This window comes from Wolffia australiana, chromosome 2, assembly GCF_029677425.1.
Source record: "Wolffia australiana isolate 7733 chromosome 2, ASM2967742v1".
Classification (NCBI taxonomy): Eukaryota; Viridiplantae; Streptophyta; class Magnoliopsida; order Alismatales; family Araceae; genus Wolffia; species Wolffia australiana.
This window is the reverse complement of record NC_135836.1, coordinates 14766492-14788940: the sequence shown is the minus strand read 5'-3', so window position 1 is coordinate 14788940 and position 22449 is coordinate 14766492. Positions and strand designations below refer to the sequence as shown.

General features: G+C 40.4%; 1 protein-coding gene, 1 long non-coding RNA gene and 1 other non-coding gene across 4 annotated transcripts; 1 reads left to right on the top strand and 2 right to left on the bottom strand.

Annotated features, from left to right (window-relative positions):
- Positions 1-533: 533 nt before the first annotated feature.
- LOC144700319 (small nucleolar RNA R71) lies at positions 534-637 on the bottom strand. The gene has a single exon (XR_013580701.1). It is a non-coding gene; the product is annotated as a small nucleolar RNA R71 (small nucleolar RNA).
- An 8022-nt stretch (positions 638-8659) lies between these two features.
- On the top strand, positions 8660-10073 carry LOC144716336 (uncharacterized). Its single transcript, XM_078591462.1, has 3 exons — positions 8660-8780; positions 9375-9490; positions 9735-10073. The coding sequence occupies exons 1-3, from the start codon at positions 8660-8662 to the stop codon at positions 10071-10073; spliced, it is 576 nt and encodes a 191-aa protein (XP_078447588.1).
- Positions 10074-14475: 4402 nt separating this feature from the next.
- Positions 14476-19760, bottom strand: LOC144715357 (uncharacterized). Of its 2 annotated transcripts, none has more exons than XR_013584595.1 (3): positions 19015-19760; positions 18218-18321; positions 14476-14512 (listed from the first exon to the last, which is right to left on the bottom strand). It is a non-coding gene; the product is annotated as an uncharacterized LOC144715357 (long non-coding RNA). The 2 variants fall into 2 exon arrangements; XR_013584592.1 differs by lacking the exon at positions 14476-14512 and adding an exon at positions 17724-17800.
- Between the last annotated feature and the right edge of the window lie 2689 nt (positions 19761-22449).

The following is a 22449-nucleotide window of genomic DNA, read 5'->3' as shown; positions in this document are numbered from 1 at the left end:
GGATTATTTCAATGTTAAACTAACAACTGTGTTGAGTGATCTTTATGAACGGCAGAAGATCTTTAAGAAAAAAATTGCCCGAGAGTGGAGGATCTTTAGACGTAACAGACGACGACAAAGTTGAAGAAATGGAAAATCAGCAGGACCCAGGTATGAATGATGAGCAAGGTATGAGACGTATGAGAATTAGAGAATTTTCTGACCCACTAGAAAGCCAGCCTCTCACCAGAGTCTCAACTCCTCTAGCCGATAATGTGGTGTTTAAAATTTATCCGCACCTACTGCAGATTCTCCCAACATTTTATGGAAAACATAATGAGGAACCTTACGATTATTTGGATGAATTTAAGGATATCTGCTCCGCATATAATTACCCTAGTGTGACCCAAGAGAGCTTATGGATGAAGTTATTTCCATTCACCTTAAAGGATAGAGCAAGATAGTGGTTTAAGTCATCAGGTCAAGAATTTACGTCATGGGGTGATATGGAGAAGTGCTTTCTTAGGAAATTCTTTTCATTTGGTAAAACAAACACCATTAGGAATAAAATCAGAGACTTTACAGAAGGGACCGACACTTTTTGCGAAGCTTGGGAAAGATTCATGTCCTTAACGAGGAAATGCCCGCATCATGGAGTACCCCAGTGGGAATTAGCCCAAACTTTCTATGGAGGGTTAAATGACGCAGAGAGGAATTTAATTGACATTGGAAGTGGAGGAGTATTTGTAGAGGCATATGTCAATGATGCAATTCCTTTTTTAGAGAAGTTGGTGGAGAGATGGGCGTATCAACAGAGTCTCTCAACCAATTGTAGAGGTACACTGTCTAAAATAGGAGGATTAATCGATGTAAAAGCAGTAGACCAGACATCCGCTTTGAAAAAGTTAAAAGGGATGTAGGGAAGATAGGAAGAGTGGTTGAAGAGCTCTCTCAGCAATTCAAAACTCTTATGCATACTTCGCCGGTGCAAGGTTTATCTTATGGAGTTGGTAACATGTCTAACTTGTATTGTTCAGTTTGTACAGCCAGGAATCATACAGAGGAATCCTGCCCTATGGTAGAGCAAGTGAATGCCTTCGGGAGACAAGAGGGAATTCACGATGCCAAAATACCCAGAGGAAACTTTATGGCGCATGCGTGGAACAGAAATGGTAACCAACCTGTTCAACATAATGGGGAGCGCAACTACCAATCAAGGCCCATCAATCCGACACACTTTCCTCATGCAAAACCTTTCATCTCTCAAAATACTGTGAATCAAACTAATGAAACTCTTAATGACCTTGTCAGGGAACTAAGAGAGGACAAGAAGAATCAGCAGAAGGTCATTGAACAACAGAACACAGTCATGCAGCAGATGCTAGCGGAGATTGAAGGCTGAAGAGGGAGCGCTTGGGGCAAGGGCAACAAAGCGACCAAAGGATGAAAGGTAAATTGTCTGACAATGTTCAGTGTGAACAGAATCAAGGTCATCTTCCAACCCAACCTTTAGTTAATCCAAAAAATGTATGTTTAGTTGATGCTTCTTCTGTTAATATTGTTGCATTTAATGAGAGATCAATTGAGGAGACCAATGCTGTTTTAAGAAGTGGAAAGACGACAAGTATACCTTCAGCAAAGCCCCACCCAGAGACCATAGAGGTTCATCAGGAAGTAGGAGAGAGGCTGGAAGAAAAAGAGAGGAGGGAAATGGAATTAAACCCTCAGAATTACCATCCCCCCATACCTTTTCCAAAAGCCCTAAAGATTGCTAAGGAGAAGCCGAGTGATAGAAACCTGTTAGAAGTTTTTAAGGATGCTAAGTTCACCATTCCCTTAGTTGATGCTATCCAGCATGTCCCCGCATATTCAAAATTCATTAAGGAGTTATGCACGCCCACTAGGAAGGCCACGAGAGTACTACTTTCTGAAAATGTTAGTTCGATCCTCTTAAATGAAATACCTAAGAAGAAGAGGGATCCTGGAGCACCGTTGATCAAGTGCGAAATTGAAGGAATGGTGTTCAACAGATCTCTTCTAGATTCAGGTGCAAGTGTGAATGTGATGCCAAAGGTATTATACGACAAGTTTAAATTCGGAGATTTAGAACCCCTACTCATAGAATTGCAATTAGCTGACGGATCTATTACAGAACCCCATGGAAAATTGAAAGATATAATAGTTAAGGTCGAAAACTGCCAATTCCCTATAGATTTTGTAGTAGTTGACATGAAAATTGCAGGAAACTTGAGTAATGCACCCATCATTCTGGGTAGGCCATTCTTAGCTACAGCCAAAGCTGTAACAGATTGGGATAAAGGGACTATTTCACTAAACATGGGGGGGAAATCTATTAGGTTACACATTTCTAACTCCATGCGATTCCAGGAGAAAGCAGTGAGGATATTTGCCTAGTTGATTTTGCTCAAGAATATGATTTTGGCCTTGAATTGCATGATTTATTTCTGTTAATTTTTTTGAGGCAGAAAATGGAAATGCAAAGGCAATACCGGGCTTTTTTACCCCCATGAATATCGATCTAAAGCCATTACCTCCCCATTTGAAATATGTATTTCTTGGACCTAACAACCATCTCCCAGTTATCATCTCATCTTTACTCACATCTGAACAGGAAATGGCATTGATCACGATGTTATCCACGCATAAATCTGCTATAGCCCGGCAAATTGAAGACATACGAGGAATAAGCCCATCAATTTGCGAACATAGGATTTTCATTGATGAAAATTCTAAGCCCAGCAGACAACCACAAAGACGATTAAACCCCCACATGCTCGAAGTGGTAAAGAAGGAAATCCTTAAGTGGCTAAAGGCAGGATTTATTTATGCTATTTCCGATGGCCCTTGGGTTAGTCCCATCCACGTGGTACCCAAAAAATTGGGAATAACGGTCACCATAAATGATGACGGGGAAGAAGTGCAAACCAGAGTAGCCTCTAGTTGGCAAGTGTGTATTGATTACAGGAAGCTGAATTCAGTTACTAATAAATATCACTATCCTCTTCCATTTATTGACCAAATTCTCGAACAACTCTCCGGACAAAAATTCAATTGTTTTCTTGATGGGTATTCGGGGTACAATCAAAGAGCAATCCAAAAAATGACCAAGAAAAAACAACATTCACGTGTCCGGTAGGTACATTTGCTTTTAAAAGAATGTCGTTTGGATTATGCAATGCGCCCATCACTTTTCAACGATGCATGAATGCTATGTTGTCGGATCTAGCTGGAGAGTGCCTTGAAGTATTTATGGATGATTTTTCTGTATTCGGAACGTCTTTTGATGACTATCTAGCTAACCTTGAAACAGTATAACAGATTTGCGAGGAGAACCATCTAGTGCTCAGCTGGGAAAAATCCCACTTTATGGTGGAAGACGGCATAGTGCTGGGCCATCAAGTCAGCAAGAGAGGGCTAGAGGTGGACAGAGCGAAAGTCAAAGTAATCAAGAATCTACCGCTGCCCACGAATCTGAAGCAACTTAGGGGTTTCCTCGGCCGCGCTGGCTTCTACCGGAGATTCATTAAAGATTTTGCTCAACTCTCTAGACCTCTGACATACTTATTATCTAATAATGTTGAGTTTATTTTCAATGATCATACAAAGAAAGCATTTTTGCAGCTTAAGGAATCTTTCATCAGTGCTCCTGTATTACAGGCTCCTGATTGGAATTCACCATTTGATTGATGTGTGATGCATCTGATTTTGTAGTGGGAGCTGTTTTAGGTCAAAGAAGAGAAAAGAAGCCCGTGGCCATTTACTATGCCAGCAAAACTCTTGGTGAGTCACAACGAAATTACACCACTACTGAGAAAGAGTTGCTAGCAATTATTTTTGCATTAGAGATATTTAGATCTTATCTGTTAGGTAGTAAAGTTATAGTTCTTTCTGATTATGCAGCTCTAAGGTTTTTACTTTCCAAAAAAAGAAACTAAACCTCGGTATGCGTTGGATCTTACTCGTATAGGAATTTGATTTAGAAATTAAGGATAGGAAGGGGACAAACAATGTAGTGGCTGATCATCTATCTCGACTCTCCCATCTGTCTATCACTCCCATTGAAGACTTGTTTCCCGATGAACATATATTTAACATTGACAACCGATCTCTTCCGTGGTATGCTCACATAGTCAACTATCTTGTCACGGGACTCATACCAAATAGTTGGGATGTTCATGATAGGAAGAAATTCTTTCGAGATATTCAGTTATATTTCTATGAGGAACCGCTATTGTTCCACCAAGGAGTCGACCACATTTTCCAAAGATGTGTACCCGAAGAAGAACAAGGGAGTGTGTTGAACCTATGCCATTCTTCCCTTTGCGGCGGCCATTATGCAAGCAAGCTTACAGCTTTGAAAGTCTTGCAAAGTGGTTTCTTTTGGCCCACCTTGTTTAAAGATGCCTTTATATTTTTCTCAGCCTGCGTCCAGTGTCAAGCCGCTGTAGATATTAAAAAGCAGCACCGAATGCAGCTTCAACCGATCATAGAAGTAGATATCTTTGACGTTTGGGGAATAGATTTTATGGGTCCACTCCCAAATTCTGAAGGTTATGAATACATATTAGTGGCAGTTGATTATGTGTCCCGATAGGTGGAAGCTATTCCTACATGGAAAAATGATAATAAGGTTGTTTGCAAGTTTATTCAGCAACATATATTTTCTAGATTTGGATGTCCTAGGGCCATTATTAGTGATGGGGGGACACACTTCAATAATCATATTCTTCGTTCCCTCTTGAAGAAGCATGGCGTGCATCACAGGATCACTACGCCTTACCATCCTCAATCCAACAAGCAAGTTGAAGTTTGTAATAGGGAAAATTATTAGACCCAATGGAAAGGATTGGTCCCATCGGGTGTATGATGCACTCTGGGCCTATCGAACTGCTTTTAAGACCCCGTTAAGAATGTCCCCCTATCGACTCATTTTTGGGAAATCCTGTCATTTACCTATGGAAATAGAGCACAAAGCATATTGGGCCACTCGACAATTTAATCTTTCAGTAGATGTTGCAAGAAAAAAATGACTTTTGCAGATGCATGAGCTGCATGAACTACGGAATGATGCCTACGAGAGTTCAAAGATATACAAAGATAAGATGAAGGCTTTCCACGATATGCACATCACTCGACAACACTTTGAAGTGGGACAGAAAGTTTGGCTTTATGACTCACGTTTAAAGCTCTTCCCGGGGAAATAAAAATTACGGTGGACAGGCCCTTTTGAGATTTTGGAAGTCTTTCCTAATGGTGTTGTCAAGTTGTCTAATCCGAAAACTAATGATGTTTTTACCGTCAATGGCCAACGGCTTAAACCACACATCGATAATACCTCACTACCTTGGCCATCTGTTATGATATTACAGGAACCCTCCGAAGCTGTCGTGTTGACGTCACCTGCGTGAATTGGTTCTACTTATCTCTATTTTGTATTTTTGTTCTTGTGTTATCTGTTTTTCTATTTTGCGTTAGTACTTTTGGTTTCAGATCGCCGGAGTCTCACAGCTACTGCTTTCTCACAAGCTCAATCCAATTCCCTGCCTGCGTGTCAGCACTCCCATTCATTGTTTGGCTCTCTTTCCCCTGGTATTTGTTTGTACTTCTTTTCAGTTGCATCAGGGTCTATGCATGTTGCATGTGGGGGGGGGGGGTATGCATGTTGCATGTGGGCAGGATGCATGTTAACTATGAGTCTCGCTAAGTTTAAGAGGATCGAATTAACCACCGACACAATGTCAATTGAGGTCTTTGTAAATTAAGAGTGGACGTTAATTTGTCACTATGAGCGTGTTGGGAGTCATGAGGTCTAGAGCCTCCAATGGAGAGATTGGTGGTTGGTCTTCTTGGGGTGGGAATCTAACAAGGCGCCGAGGAGCATGGGAATTCAATGGGTTGATGCGCTATGAGGAGGAGATGGAGTGGTCAAGAGAGAAAAAAAGTGAGCAATGAGTACCTTCCTTTTCCCGATGACAACCAAACCTACTTAGTGGATGGATTATTCACGACCCAAATTTTCCAACAGAGTGCATTAAGGACTCCCTTGATTCACCCCATTCTACGTGATTAAGCCTTCCACCGTCCTCGTTATGTAGCACCTTTTTTTTCAGCCTCACTTATGATTCTAAGATCCCAGAGAATTTCATGCATATGTGTACGGCCGCTAAGTAAGAGCATGCCTCATGTCATGACAGACAGTCCAAATTTATTTACATGTTGCAGTTGCTTAATTCTGTGTCACCCTTGAGTTGGAATGTATTGCGATAAAGAACTGTCATTGAAAAAAAAAATGGTGAATAAAAAAAGAGAAAAAAAGAGAAAAAAAAAGGGGCGCCATAAAAAAGGAGGAAGAAAGAAAGAAAAAAAGAACATTGGCGCATTTTCATGTTTGTCAAGTCATTCACTATCATTGTCGCATAGCATCATTCACTATCACGACCACAATAGTCTCGCAGTCTCACAACGATCGATTGTCTGTGCTCACGCTTTGTACTATCGTTCACATCTTGGCAACCCCTATCTATGCATACAAATGACCCGGGATATTGGCTTTCATGAGTGGAACCCTTTCTTGGCGTGTAGATTATACACCTTTTGAGCCCAAATATGCTACAACATCTTTTTTTTTTTGCCACCTATTTGGATGTCACACACATAGGAACACTCTTGACGATGCACTCCAAAGGAGAAGATGAGTCAGGAAAGTTTGTGTACGCTAAGTAGCCTCCTTTCTGTGAGTATGAAGATCAGTATGAAGAGAGGGTGAGGAATTAGCCCCACTTGATGAGAGTGTGAAGATCAGTATGAAGAGAGGGTGAGGAATTAGCCCCAATTGATGAGAGTGTGAGGAGCATGTTTTTCTCATAGCATCATACCCACAGATGATCCAGCCTCGACTCAGATTGAAGTGAAAACTGCAAGCATTAGCTGTTGAGCAAGTCCCAACATACCCTAAGAAGTCCGACCTAGCTATGGAGTTAGACGCTCATGACCATGTGTGAAGCTGCACTGACAAGTTGAAGTTTCACTTCTTACTTACGAGATCGTATAATAGCATTGTTTTACCAATCCCCAAGTAGAAATCTTAACCGTTGCTAAGGGATTATCAATAATTTAAGTAGGGGGCTATATGTTAACATGGAAATATGCATGATATAGGACAAAAGTAATTAAGTATGAGAGTCAAGTTAGGTTGCGTTTGCATAAAATAGTCGGAGTTTTCCATCATTTTTTACTAAAGTAACTACGGCTGATCAGGTTCGTGAATTTTAGAAGAATTGGAAGTTCGAACTTGCTGATGCTGTTTTATTTCACAAAGCTTCTGTTTGCCTCAATCTAAAAGTAGGTTCTCAAGTGAATGGAGCAGGGTAGCAAGCTTGCAGGCAGCATGCTCACCAAGAACAGAAGTGCCAAGATAAGCGCACATCGGCAACATTGTGATAAGGGGAGTGGCATGAGGATAAATGTTCAAATTATAACTACTTAACTCAATTTTTACAAAGGCATTTTATTTTGGATTAAAATCTTCTTGGCTAACCATAATGTAGGACTTAGAGGGATGTGTCATTGTCTTGCTTAAGCTTACGTAGCTCAATGTCTCACTTATACAGGAAGAAGCGCGGCAACATATGCGGCCCGAGCTGATCGAAGTAGATCCAACGGCTGCTCGTGGGCGGAAAAAATTGAATGACCGGGAAGAAAGAAGAGAGGCGGGAAAGGAAAGAAGAAAAGTAGGAAGCAGAGAAAAAAGGGCGGCATTTGGGATTGCAGACAGGATCGGCAAGGCAGTAGAGAAGAACAAAAAAAACGCTCGTCCTCTTGTTGAGATTCTTCCTCGTTCAGATCTGATTCACGTTCGTGAACCCGCCAAGCTCCAGGCGAAGAAAGGTTGAATCGAGGAGCATCACCAAGAAGGAGGTAACTAGAGGTGCCTGAGCGGTCATGCTATTCTAGTCTCCGTGTCGAACCGGGCAGTACGAATCTTTTATTTAAAGTATCGAATAGTTTGGATTTTTTTTAGCATTAGAACCGCATTATCACCGCTATTGTTTTCCAGTAAATTTCAGTGAATGTCAGCAGTTTTAAATGATCAATCTGAGATTAACTATGCCATTCAACTAGTGAACCTGTAAACAGGAATCTAATCTAAGTACACTCCCCTCCTTGTGTTCGATCTTGGACTCACCATCTGCAGTTCTATTAAGTCAACTAAACAAATTATTGTGAGTTTATTGTATAAGTTGGAATTATACAATGATTAAATTGGAATTTAAATTTCAACTTAACAGGCAGGAAGACCAAACACGTGCTCATTTATCTATGGCGGCCGACGACTGATTTGGTACCCGTTAGTACGACTCCCATCGTTACCCACTCAGTGTTTGAGGACCTCATCGCATACCACACCTCCCGCCATTGTCACCAATGGCTGCATCTTTCGGCAAAGGATGGAGCAGAACTGAGAGTTCACTCCCGTGTGCTACGCTGTGACCTTATCCGATGAAGCCACTGATTTGGGTCACAAGAACCCAACATCGGAGGTTGCCAAACTCCTCGGGGAGTATGTGGATGTGTTCCCCGCAGAGCTGCCGAATAAGCTCCCACCCTTACGCCACATCTGGTCCCGGGAGCAACCCTGCCCAACCTCCCACACTACTCGATGGACCCGGTTAAGTATGAGGAGTTATATAGCCAAGTGAAGGATTTGTTGGCTAAGGGTTTGATTCGGGAAAGCCTTAGCCCCTGCGCAGTACCGGCATTATCAGCGCCCAAGAAGGATGGTACTTGGAGGATGTGTTGTGACTCACAAGCCATCAACAAGATTATGGTGAAGTACCATTTTCCAATTCCTAGAGTTCAAGACCTGTTCGACGAGATGGTTGGAGCATCTATCTTCTCCAAGATAGATTTACGGAGCAGCTATCATCAAGTACAAATCAGGCCAGGAGACCAGTGGAAGATGGCCTTCAAAATAAAAGATGGCCTTTTCGAGTGGAATGTAATGCCATTCGGGTTATCGAATGCCCCTAGTACCTTTCAACGCTTGATGAATGAGGTACTACGGCCTTACATCGGCAGATTGGTCGTCGCATATTTCGACGATATCTTAGAATATAGCAGGACCAGGGAGGAGCACGCCAAGCACTTACGACACGTATGTGCGGCACTACGTCAGGAGAAGCTTTATGCCCATCAAAAGAAGTGCAGTTTTTTTACCACTGAGGTTTCCTTCCTTGGATTTATCCTATCTTCATAGGGAGTAGCCGCCGACCCGGCTAAGATCGATGCCATCACAATCTGGCCCAAACTCAAGAGCATTCATGACGTACGCAGCTTTATAGGACTTGCAAGCTTCTATCGGACGTTTATCCCAGGGTTTAGCGGAGTTACTGCTCCCATCACAGACATACTGAAGGGTGACAAGTTCGAATGGACTCCCTCCGTTGATCAGGCCTTCGAGCTCCTCAAGAAGCTCATGACCAAGGCTCCGGTACTTAAGTTACCGGATATTAACAAAGTCTTCGAAGTTGCATGTGACGCATCTGGAGTCGAAATTGGGGGAGTCCTAAGCCAAGAAGGACATCCGATCGAGTATTTCAGCAAAAAGCTGAACAAGACTACGATCGGGAATTTTATGCCTCGTCCAAGCACTTCAACATTGGCGCCACTACTTACTCCCCAAGGAATTTGTATTATTTTCAGATCATAGTGCCCTACATCACCTACACGACCAGAAGAAGGTCAGCGATCAACATGCTCGGTGGATCGCTTATCTCCACGATTTCACATTCGTCATCCGTCACAACAAAGGGAAGGACAACGTCATCGCCGACGCCTTGAGCTGGTGGCCACTAGTCCTCAACTTGATGAAGACCCAAGTCCTTGGATTCAAGCGCATTCACCACGACTATGTCGAGTGTCCAGACTGTTCTAAAGTCTATTCCTCCCTCACGGACCCAGCTATTCCAAAGTCGAAGGACTTCTTCATCGACGACGGCTACCTCTTCTACGGCAAGAGGTTGTGTATCCCTCGGACCTCGATCCGAGACTTCCTCATTTATGAGACACGCTAGTGGGCTTAGTGGCCACTTCGGGGTCAACAAGACCATCCATTCCCTGGAGCAACACTACTACTGGCCGTCCATAAAAAGGGACGTTGGGAGATTTATCTCACGGTGCCTCACTTGTTCGCACGCCAAACTCATGAAACAGAACACGGGGTTGTACACTCCCCTATCGGTACCGGAGAGACCATGGGAGGACATTAGCCTCAATTTCGTTTTGGGATTACCCAAAACATCATGCCACCACGATTCGATCATGGTCGTGCTAGATCAATTTTCCAAGATGGCACATTTTATTCCATGCTCCAAGACAGCCGACGCCTCTAGGATCGCACGACTCTTCTTCGACCACACCGTCAAGCTCCATGGCGTGCCCAAGACCCTAGTCTCGGATCGAGACATCAAATTCACTAGCTATTTCTGGAAGACGTTGTGGGTCCTCATGGGCACACAACTCAAGTTTTCATCGGCTTACCATCCTCAAACGGATGGTCAAACTGAGGTTGTTAACCGCAGCTTTGGGAATCTACTGAGATCTATTGTTGGCGACAATGTAGCCACATGGGATCAAGTACTCCTCGAGGGAGTTTGCCTTCAACTATTCGGTGAATCGCACCACTGGGAAGGTCCCGCTCAAAATCATCTACGGTCAACTTCCACGACGACCCTTGACCTCATGCCATTAGATTCACAACATGGGATCCCAAATAATGCATTAGAATTTGCGGAACAAATTAAGAGCATGCATGACATCATACATTCACGCATTTCATCCATGAATGAGCAATATAAGGCGTCCTCTAATAAGGGTCAAAGGTCAGTGTCATTTTCTGAGGTAGAATTAGTATTGATTAGATTGAGGCCTGAGAGGTACTCTCTAGGGGTCGCTACGAAGCTCCATGCTCATAATGCCAGGCCTTTCCCAATAACCCAGACGATCAATGACAACGCCTACGTTGTGAGCATCCCGCCAACTTGGGGGATTAGTTCAACGTTTAATGTCAGCGATCTAACCCGATACCTACCCTCGCCACCCATCATAGAGCCTCATAGCCACTCGACCCTTAGTAGTGAGGAGAGTGAGCGTACCCCGATTTCTCCTCCATTCCCTACCCTTGTACGGCACTGTAGGAGGTAATTCACTTTGAGGGGGATCGGGTAGGTCACACTTTTCTAGTCCACTGGCAGGGACGGCCTTCATCCAACGACATGTGGATTACCGAGGATGACCTACGACGACCGCGACTAGACCTGATCCAGCCCCTCGAGGACGTCGTGGACTTTCACTCGCCGGAGTCGAGTTCCTCCCACCTCGGGAGGATGATGGGGGACCATCCAGCTGCAGCCAAGACGGGACGTCTCCAACCAGGACAAGCTGCTCGCGCCAATGCTCATGACCCGGAGTTTAAGTACTCCACGTAAGCATCCTATCTTTATCTTTTATATGTTTTGTCTTTGCTTTGTTTTCGTTCTTGGATTTTATGGACTGGCCAGTGTTTTGGGTCTCGTCCGCCTTATATTTTTCTTTTGATTGTAACCGCTAAAGAGAGGCCGAACCATGTCTCGCGACGATTCGTCCTCTCCACGATCTCACTTGCCACCTATCCTCATTATATAAGGGGATAGCATGCCAAAGTGAAAGATATATAGATAGATAGATAGATAGATAGATAGATAGATAGATGTATAGATAGATATATAGATAGATAGATAGATAGATAGATAGATAGATAGATCGATAGATAGATAGATAGATAGATAGATAGATAGATAAATAGATAGATAGATAGATAGATAGATAGATAGATAGATGGATAGATAGATAGATATATATATAGATAGATAGATAGATAGATAGATAGATAGATAGATAGATAGATAGAGAGATAGATAGATAGATAGATAAAACGTTTAGTCCCGCGGACGCGCGAAAGGCGGGATTTTCAAGTGACAGGGCTCTCAACAATAATACAAGCGGTAACCCTATTGAAGAAGGATTTGGCAATGATTTCAAGATCTTCTGCATACATTGCTTGGAGGAGACAGAAGACCCACAGGTATTGATCTAAACTCTATCCTATTTTATTTTCTTTGTTGATTGCATCTGATGGGAGAAATATTAGAACACGAATCTATCATTGCTACCAATGAGGTACTATTGGATGATGAAAATAGTCAAGAAAACCCCAATGATCAAGTATCAGATAGTATACAACCAGTATTTGATCAAGCAGAAATATTGGCAACTCAAAAATCCAAGCCAGGAAGATCTATGGGTTTTTTATCGCCTATGATTCAGAAAAGATCTTGTTCAAAACAACATCACCAACAGTTCCAAGAACGCATAGACTACTTATGGCTTAACATGAATTTTCAGAAAATTCATTGGCCACAAAACACCAATTTAAAGATACCAAAGATGAGTGGAAAAATTGCCCATATAGAGGAATTATATCTGAATTCTCTGATTGAGCCAAGAGCAGACCTTCTTTCCCAACTTTTTGGTAATTATGAAGCCAATCAAAGAAGATCATGGGTAAATGATTATAGGATATCCATTAGCAGACCAGATGTTGCTAGGATACTGGGAATAGACTGGAGAAAAGAAAAGAAGATGAAACAGACAGAACTAGTTGACATGTATACGAGTGAAGAACTTGTTGAATGTGCATCATTTTTGTTGCAATGGATTGAAGAGATGAGCAGTAAATTCAATATGACAGAAATGCATGAAATCGAAACGATCATCAATAAATTAAAAGGACAACAGGTCCTTGATATTGAATGGTCACTTGTACTATGGCACTTTATGGAAAAAGAGCTACAAATGGTCATTCAAACAGGGCATTGTTTTTTCGCTCCTTTATGGCACAAATTGATAGAATACCAAAAGCCTCAAATTTTTGACAAAAGTAAGAGAGATATGCCATTGGCGATTTTAGAAATGAGTGAGACATTGACCAGAGAAAATGACCCTAAAGGAGATCAAAATGCAGTTATAGACGATGATCAAGAGGTGGATGAATGTAGCCCTGAAAATCCTTCAACTAGTGAAAGCGGGCAAGTAATAAAAAACACAAATGCAGAAAGAGGGAGAATAGAAAATTCTGTCATTGAAAGACAACCCGCAGAGGAGCTGGATAGTCAACCTCACCATTCCCCACAAATAAGAGACTCTTGTGCAGTGACGACATTGAATTACAAAGACATTCTTATGGGCAATAAAATGAAGGATGATCAGTTGACAGAGGAAGCAACAAATGTTCAGAAAAGAGAAGGAAAAAACTGGCACATCCCGAAATTCATATCTACTCTACCACAACGATCATATACATTGGATAATGGTTTGAAAAGAATTGACTTCTCAGATAAAGAAATACAACTCCTAGCCACTCCATTTGAACAAACTATTATTGGTAAGTTTACGTATGGAAAACCTGATGTAACATGGATTTATGAAACGATGAAAAAGCAAAAAAATTTCGCAAATGAGTTTACAGTGACGGGATGGGATGATAGACATGTGATATTGCGATTCGAGAATAGTGAAGATTTTACACGAGCATGGAGCCGTAGTATTTGGCGACTTGAAGATATTTGGATGAGAACTTTTAAATGGACCCCTGAATATTCTATTACAAATGAGACCACCAAAGCACCGGTTTGGATTGGTTTTCCTGGCCTACCTCATCAGTTTCAAAATCCCTCGTCTTTTAAACAAATTTCATCTATGCTTGGAACATTTATTACCACAGATAAAGAAGTCAAGCAATTCACAAGACCAGGATATGCTAGAGCATGTATAGAAGTGGATTTATCGGTACCAATTCCACAAGTAATACTCATTGGAAATGGAACCAAAGGAATACTAAGACAAAGGATTGTAGTAGAAAGATCACCGATGTTTTGTAATTATTGCTACAAAGTGGGACACCATGAATCTGAATGCAGAAAACAGCTATACTCGGTTAAGAAAACACATACGCAGGCATGGCATACTTTTAGGAAGACAGCAATAAAGAAAAATGCACCAAAGGAATCCCGCATATTGATGGGGTACGATCCTCTACAAAATGGGAAATTAAGATGGGCAGAAATGAGCCGAGACTTCAATGCCACCCATACTAAAACTTGTGACACCATAGAACAAGAAGATGAACATACTCACATGGTTGCTGGAATATTGACTGATAACATGGCTCAAGAGGAAATTACAAGAATACAAATCAATACTCCCAATCAGAAACAAAGAAAAGGAGAAGCTAAAAATCAACTTGTGGTGGGTAATCAAAAAACCCAACAGGATGGTAGTAAAGAATGTATCATTAGAAAGGATGATCAAGCCAAAAGTATCATGATTAATCACGACGGCGACCACAAGGAAATGAATTGTTATAACTTTCAGATAGCCTTCTCCTCCTCCGAAGAAGAAATTGATAGTCCGAAATCTGAGAGAAGTTGGAACAAAGTGATTTCTAAAAAGAAGAAGATACAACCTAATAAGGAGAAGATAGCAATCCAACTACATTATCAAATAGGAAGAAATGAGCATCAGTTTCTCCCTGAAGGGAAATAATGATAAACACAATTTTTTGGAATTGTAGAGGTTTGAGAAATTCAAGCAAATATACAAGACTAAAACAATGAGTTATTGGTCCAAGTCAAGTCAGATTTGTAGGGATAATTGAACCGAAGATGGATAAAGAAAAAATCAATGTTTATCAAAAGAAAATAGGACTCTCAACATGTTGGGCGCAACAAACTGGGCACATCTGGTTATTTTGGGATTCAACACTAGACATCTCTGTTATAGATGACCATCCTCAAAGCACAACAGTAAGGTACAAAAAAGACACGGACATTGTATATATCACAGTTGTCTACGCATCCTTCATCCCAGAGATAAGACAAGATCTATGGACACATCTTTTTGATAAATTTAGAAATATTACCAATACTTGGATAGTAGGAGGAGACTTCAACATGGTAAGGAGAGAAAGTGAAAAAATAGGGACACATACACCAAGTCTTCAACTTATGGATACTTACAACAATCAAATTAACTCTCTACATTTGATTGAACCAACACATTTTGGAAATTTGTATTCATGGTGTAATGGTAGGAAAGGAAGGGCCAGAACATATGAGAGGTTGGACAGAGTCCTTATCAATTACAAAGGGACAGATATAGAGGGACTTGAAATACGCTATCTACCACGGGAAACCTCAGATCATAGTTTGATCTTATGTACAAAAAATGACCAACCGTTGACGATAAGGAAACCCCCATTTAGATTCCAATCTATGTGGGAAACACATAAGGATTTTTATCCATTCATACAAGAGAAATGGTCACTATACTCAGGACTTTTTAAACATCTTCCCCCCATGGTTAAAATAGGAAAGATTTTGAAACAAATGAAACAGGAACTAAAGACATGGAATAAAGAAGTGTTTGGTCATATAACCAATCATATTCAAGAGCTACAAGTAAAGATTGCAAAGACAGAGGAGGAACTTCAGATGGAATGGAATCAGGAAAAGGAACACCTTCTAACAAGGCTGCAAAACCAACTCGAAGAAAGACTCCATCAAGAAGAATTATTCTTAAAGCAAAAGGCCAGAATTCAGTGGTCCGCAGAAGGAGACAGAAACACAAAATATTTCCATACACTTTTAAAATGTCGACATTCACATGATCCTTATTCATTCATAAAGAGAAAGTGTTTAGCAAAGGGCAAAAGTATAATAGATGAAGCTGTTCAGTACTACAAAAATATGTTTACAACCATTTAGACCCATATTAATGATGATTTCTTAAGCATTCTACCACCACTAATCTCAGAAAAAGAGAATGATACTCTCACTGAATGTCCCAATGCATCTGAGATAGAAAGCACACTGAAAAACATGAAGCCAGACAGTACACTAGGGCCTGATGGATTCACAGCAAGATTCTTCCAAAGTTGCTGGCATATTATAAAAAAGGACGTCATTGAAGCTATCCAATCCTTCTTTCACACTTCTTCAATACCAATATCTTGGAAAAGCACTTTTATTTCTCTAATTCCTAAAGTACAAGTACCAGAAAACTTTTCACAGATGAGACCAATCAGCCTTTGTAACACCATATATAAGATCATCACTAAGATACTGGCAAAAAGACTCTCTATTGTTCTTCCCAAAGTCATATCCAAAGAACAGAATGGGTTTGTACCTAATCGATCAATACATGACAGTATAGCACTTGTTCAAGAAGCTTCTCAATCAATAAATAACAAATGCCGAGGGCATAATCTCATCCTCAAATTAGATATGGAAAAAGCTTATGATAGAGTTGATTGGGTATATTTGGAAAAAGTTTTATCACAATATGGATTTAGTAGAAAATGGATATGGATGATTCAGGCATGCATTAGCGATATCCCATTTTCAGTCATTGTAGATGGGAATTCCTCACCATTCTTCCAAAGGGGTCTAAGACAAGGGGATCCACTCTCAGCAAGCCTATTCATACTAGCGCAAGATGTATTAAGCAGACACATATCGAGCATCATCTCAACAGGGCAAGTGAAACATTATCATATCAAAAGGGGATGTCCTTTAATTACTCATAGCTTATTTGCAGATGATACAATTATTTTCTTAAACAGTGGCATCAACTCTATTCGTAAAATGATGAAGCTTATTCAAACATTTGAGGAGGTGTCAGGACAGAAAATCAATAAGGATAAGAGTTCCTTCTATACAAAAGCAAACACTGGACGAGCTAAAATCTCTAAGTTGGAAGAATTGACTGGTTACAAAAATGGAAGCTTTCCTTTCAAGTACTTAGGATGCTCAATTTTCACAGGTAGATCCAAAGCATCTTACTTTGAGCATTTGACTACAAAAATTACAAAGAGGATAGAGGGATGGAAAGGAAAACTTTTGTCTGTAGGAGGTAGATTGACTCTTTTGAATAGTGTGCTAAATAGTTTTCCAATCCACACTCTATCAGTATATGATCCACCAAAATCTATATTGAAGTCTATCAAGAAGCATCTCGCTACATTTTTTTGGGCTGGAAACCTTCAGAATCATAAAAGATCATGGATAAGTTGGTCAATGGTATGTAGGCCATATGCAGAAAGGGGACTAGGCATTCGAAAGGTAGAAGATATACTCCAAGCACTAAAAATGAAAAGGGTATGGAATCTTTTAAATAACTCCTCTTTATGGAGTCAATTAATAATTGCCAAATATGGTCACATAGAGGACTGGGCAGAGGACTCAACTTTACCGCATTGTATTAAATCATTGCATAGTGTATGGTTACAAATGATGCCTATCATTCAATGGGAGGTTGGAAAAGGAAACATCGATGCTTGGAAAACCAATTGGACAGGATTGGGAAGACTTTGTGACATAGGAAATATCTCTCGTGAAATATGCAATTCCTCTGTTGCTGAATTTTTGGGACAAACTTGGGAAGAACTATTGAAAAGAGCTAGATTTCCCGAAGCTTATATTCACGCAATTAAGCAGAAAAAAGTCAGTCTCTCAGACCGTGATGATAAACCAATCTGGACTATAGCAAATTCAGGAAAGTTTTCCACAAAATCAGCTTGGGCATTTTGCAGGGATAGTAATGCAAAATCATTGTTATTCTCAACTATTTGGAATAAAGTCTTACCCACAAAAATCAGTATCTTCATGTGGAAGCTTCTCCATAATAAACTTCCTCTTGACAAAAACTTCCAGAATGTAGGAATCAGTTTAGCCTCAAAATGTGTATGTTGCAATAATTGGCCTCAAATAGAAGACAGATTACATCTTTTCTTCAATAGCCAAAGTGCCAATAATACATGGGACTGGTTTTTAAATCAATGGGAGTTGCCAAAAAAAGTACAAAGACATTTGGTGGTTGGTTTCAATTCTTTTGTAAAAAATCCATCAGGGAATCAGAAGCCCAAATATTGAAAAGAAACTCTTTCTTTACAATATTGTGGGAAATTTGGAAGGAACGAAATAATGGAAAATGGAAAGGTCAGGTTTTGAATGAGGCTTTCAGATATAGGCTTCTAAATACAATCAAGTACATGGATAGACAAGTCCAACCAAAGAAAATCACGTGTATTCAAGAATTAAAAGTCTGAAAAACTGGGGCTCACCGAGGGACCAAAGATTTATATACATTCTGTTAAAATAGTCACATGGCAGAAACCTCCAACGGGTATTCTCAAGCTTAACATTGATGGAGCTTCTAAAGGCAATCCTGGAGAAAGTGCAGGAGGAGGAGTAATCAGAGATGAAAGAGGTTTCGTGGTAGCTGCATTTTCAAAAGACTACAAAGTGCAAACGAGCATGGTAGCAGAAATCAGAGCGCTTTTGGATGGACTAAGACTATGTAGAAGTCTAAGAATAAGGAATATAATTGTTGAAACAGACTCACAGTCACTGGTTGAAATGGTACAAAAGCAGCATTGTGCCATTTGGAAAGAACCAACAAGATGGAATAAAATTTTAAAACTGCTTGAAGGGATACCGACAATCAAACACATATATAGGGAAGGGAATTCAGTTGCAGATGCGCTGGCTAACCATGGCATTAGGCTAGGTAGGAAAATATTTTTTTCATCTATGCAGGAATTACCACTTTCATGCAAGGGGGCTATCAGGACAGAGCAGATGGGATTACCATATCTTCGGCAAACTAAAAAGATCCAGAAACCTTTGTGAAGAAGTTCAATCAAATTTAAGACATGAAACTTGGCATCAAAATTCCAAGGTACGCACTTTTATGGACCAAGTACATTCATAGATTTCTATGCGCTGCTTTATCTTAACACTAATGTTTAGATATTTAGACTCAAAATTATTATGGATGACAAAACTTTTTAGTAACATCGGAATGCAATGAAAAGAAAATAATGTGCTTGAAATCAGAGAGGAAAAAATATTTTCTAACCTTTTTGGACATGGAAGCTACTTCCACCTTTGGTTTATTAGGACCGAGGATTTTTTGATGCATCTTCTCAAGAAGTTACTAGCTAAGTACTCAATGATGCAACCCACCTATCCGGAAGTGACCAGGAGAACCAATACCAAAGTCGGGGGGAGAGAGGAGCCAACAACGAGGTCTCACCATAAGCATTCAAGCAATCAACAAAGGCAAACCAAATGACTTGGAAACAATACTTCACAGTCAAAGTCAATATTGAAAGATATTCAATTGCGGTCAAGAAAGGACAGAACAACAAGGAAACAACAACAAATCAAACTCAAAGCCGAACTTGATTTGGAATTATATTCAGCTATGATCAAGAAAGATCAAGACAACAAGCAGACAACAACAAATGGATAAACTTTTCTACAAAAAGCTTGAAAGTTTGCACCAATAAAAAACAGCAGGAATCAGTACAAGTATCAAAAGATGACAATGAGGGAAATGTACAACGGTTTGTGGATTATTTTCAGAAAAGTGTTGAAACCATCGTATGAAGATTCTCGATCTCCCGAGGAATGTGATGCTAATCCCCATCACCACCGGATAGTGTTGGGCCAAATCAAAGAAGAAAGAGCGACACATCTTTAAGGGTAGTGCATCAACATATCATTGTACCCTAGGAGACCAGTGGAGGTGGTTTGTATTGATCCTGAAGGCATGGAGAAACTATTTTTATCTCAGATTTCAGCACATAAATCATATATTGATGTAAACTTATTATGTTAGCATTTCTTTAGAAATGATAACATAATTAAATGATACTATAATTTCTTTAAGAAAACCAAAATTAAAAAATGGGATACCTATCTTGCATCTTAAAGATTTTAAATTTTCTTATCTATATTCTTGTTTATGAACTAACCAAAATTTTATTAAAGTTCAAGGTTAGCCTTGAGACATAGCTTGATAATTTCAGAAATAGGTAAGAATTACAGCACCGCAACGTCCCAAGAAGATTTGGTTGAGTCCAAGCATCCGCGGTGATCGAATACACTTTAAATACGAACCATAGGGAACAACCACGACATACGAGAGAAGACAACAGGAAAAGAACGTGACAGCCAACAAATGAACCCAAACATCAACAAAATGAGGAAGGAAAATCTGACAAGGAAAATGATTAGATTACTCTACTTTGGTTTTAGCTGAAGGGAAAAGAAACAGGGGGGATGCTGCCAAATATTTTTTGATTTTCTATCCCATCTCTCTCAGGTGCTTGACATCTGGTCAGCTCCAACAAACTGATGTACAAATTTTTATATTTGATGAAATTTTCTTTAAAAAAAAAAAAAAGAAAGATATATAGATAGATAGATAGATAGATAGATAGATAGATAGATAGATAGATAGATTGATAGATAGATAGATAGATAGATAGATAGATAGATTGATAGATAGATTGATAGATAGACTGATAGATAGATAGACAGATAGATAGATAGATAGATAGATGGATAGATAGATAGATAGATAGATAGATACAGAGGTTTTCTTCAAGAGAAATGATGTCTATGGAAATTAAACGACTGACCATTCGCAGCACATGAGTATCACGAGGAGGGCCTAATTTCTGAGCTAGACTTCGAGAATGGTTTCACTATGGGGATGTCGGCTTTGGTGGCAGGCAGTACAGTGGAGCTGGAAGCAAATACGTAGACTTTTGTGAAGGTGAGTAGACTGAAACTGGCAGCAGAGACTTGGGGTTTGGCTGTGGCTTATACATTAGAGGTGATGGCGGCGACTTAGGCTTTGGTTGTGAGATGTACATGGGAGCTGGTGGTAGCGTGTAGACTGCCGTATCTAATTTCATAACATAGTGAATCATGGTCTTGAGGATAATATCTAAAGTAATGGAATCACTATTTTTCATGATATTATGGTAGATGTGTGACGAATTGAGGAAAAAAGGATATGTTAGTACGCTAAAAGAAAGAGACCGAGGCCCCACACACCTTAATAGTATGCATTGTAAGGCTTAACATTTTCACATAACAATGTGAACTCATTGCATCTCTCTGGATATCTCTGGACACTTATCAATATTTATGTATCTCCATAGCTTTCTTATATCTCCATTCCTCTCACGCTTTAATCCTTAATATTTATATGTCTACGATTCACAAAATTTGCATTACTTAACATTTTCATATTTTATCCTTTTAACGATATATATATATATATATAAATATCTTCGGCACTCTTTCACTCACTCTTTCTCTCCCTCCTTTTATTTACACTCTGCCACTGGGTCTCTTTCTCTCTCTCTCCCCCCCCCCCGTCCTTGGGCACTCTCCCTTTGGCTCCATCTCTCACTTGATTTTGCACACCCTTTCTCGCTCTCCCTTTGGCTCTCTTATTTTCTCACTTCTCGTTTAAGTTTTATTGATGTTAGTTGGGTAAATATGAACACGCCACTTATATAAAAGGTTGTTGGCAAATAAAACTCATATTATGCCTTTTGATAGGAGTGCCATAATTTTAATATTTCCGTCATTGTCCCTGCACTTCTCAATAGTACTAGTGTTCATGGAAATAACTAGCCATGCACATTTAAATTCTGACAAAGTTTTCGATGGAAATAACTACCAACATTTAGCTTCTCTACAAACGAAGTATGAAAAACCAATTAATATAGTAACAAAAAGTGCAAAACCCATAACGTATTATCCCCGTAAAGTGGATTGCAAATGATTGCCTCACAAATTAGCATTTTTATTCATTAAGATATGGGATAAGAGACATGGATGATTTATATTTAAGCAACAACATATTATGCCATCATTTCACTTGCTCTACGTCGAGATAGGGCCCACTTTATTGCTTTGCAAGAGAGAGGGTAAAGACTTATGAAAATCCACATCACGTGGGAAACTAGTAAGGTCATGGGGCGTACGAGGGAGTCGGTGGCAGCGAGTAGACTGGTGCTGTTGGAGAAGACTTGGGCTTCGGGGGTGGCGAGTTCACGGTGTCCAGTGGCAGAGACTTCGGCTTTGGTCGCAGCAAGTATGCTGGAGTTGGTGGTAGAGATTTAGGCTTCGGTGGTGGCCATTTAACTGAGGTTGGTGGGGGCGACTTGGGCTATGGTAGTGGTGACTATACGGGGATCAGTGTAGGAGACTTGTACTTTGGTGGTGGTGAGTACACGGGAGCTGGAGGCAGGGGTTTTGGCTTTAATGGTGGCGAGTGCACTAGAGCTGGCGGTGGAGACTTAGGCTTTGGTGGAGGGCAGTAAACTGGAGTTGGTGGGGGAGACTAGGGCTTCAGTGGTGATGACTTCACTAAATTTGGTGAAGGAGACTTAGGCTTCGGGAGTGGCGAGTACACTGGAGTTGGTGGAGGAGACTTGGGCTTTGGCAGTGGCAACTTTACCGGAGTTGGTGGAGGAGACTTGGGCTT

Bases quoted from the DNA above. Each gene is read 5' to 3' on its own strand.
- LOC144716336 (XM_078591462.1), top strand. From the start codon at position 8,660: ATGGACCCGGTTAAGTATGAGGAGTTATATAGCCAAGTGAAGGATTTG. The intron at 8,781-9,374 runs GTACTTGGAGGA...CGTTTATCCCAG, and splicing joins ATCAGCGCCCAAGAAGGATG to GGTTTAGCGGAGTTACTGCT. The intron at 9,491-9,734 runs GTACTTAAGTTA...CTACACGACCAG, and splicing joins AGCTCATGACCAAGGCTCCG to AAGAAGGTCAGCGATCAACA.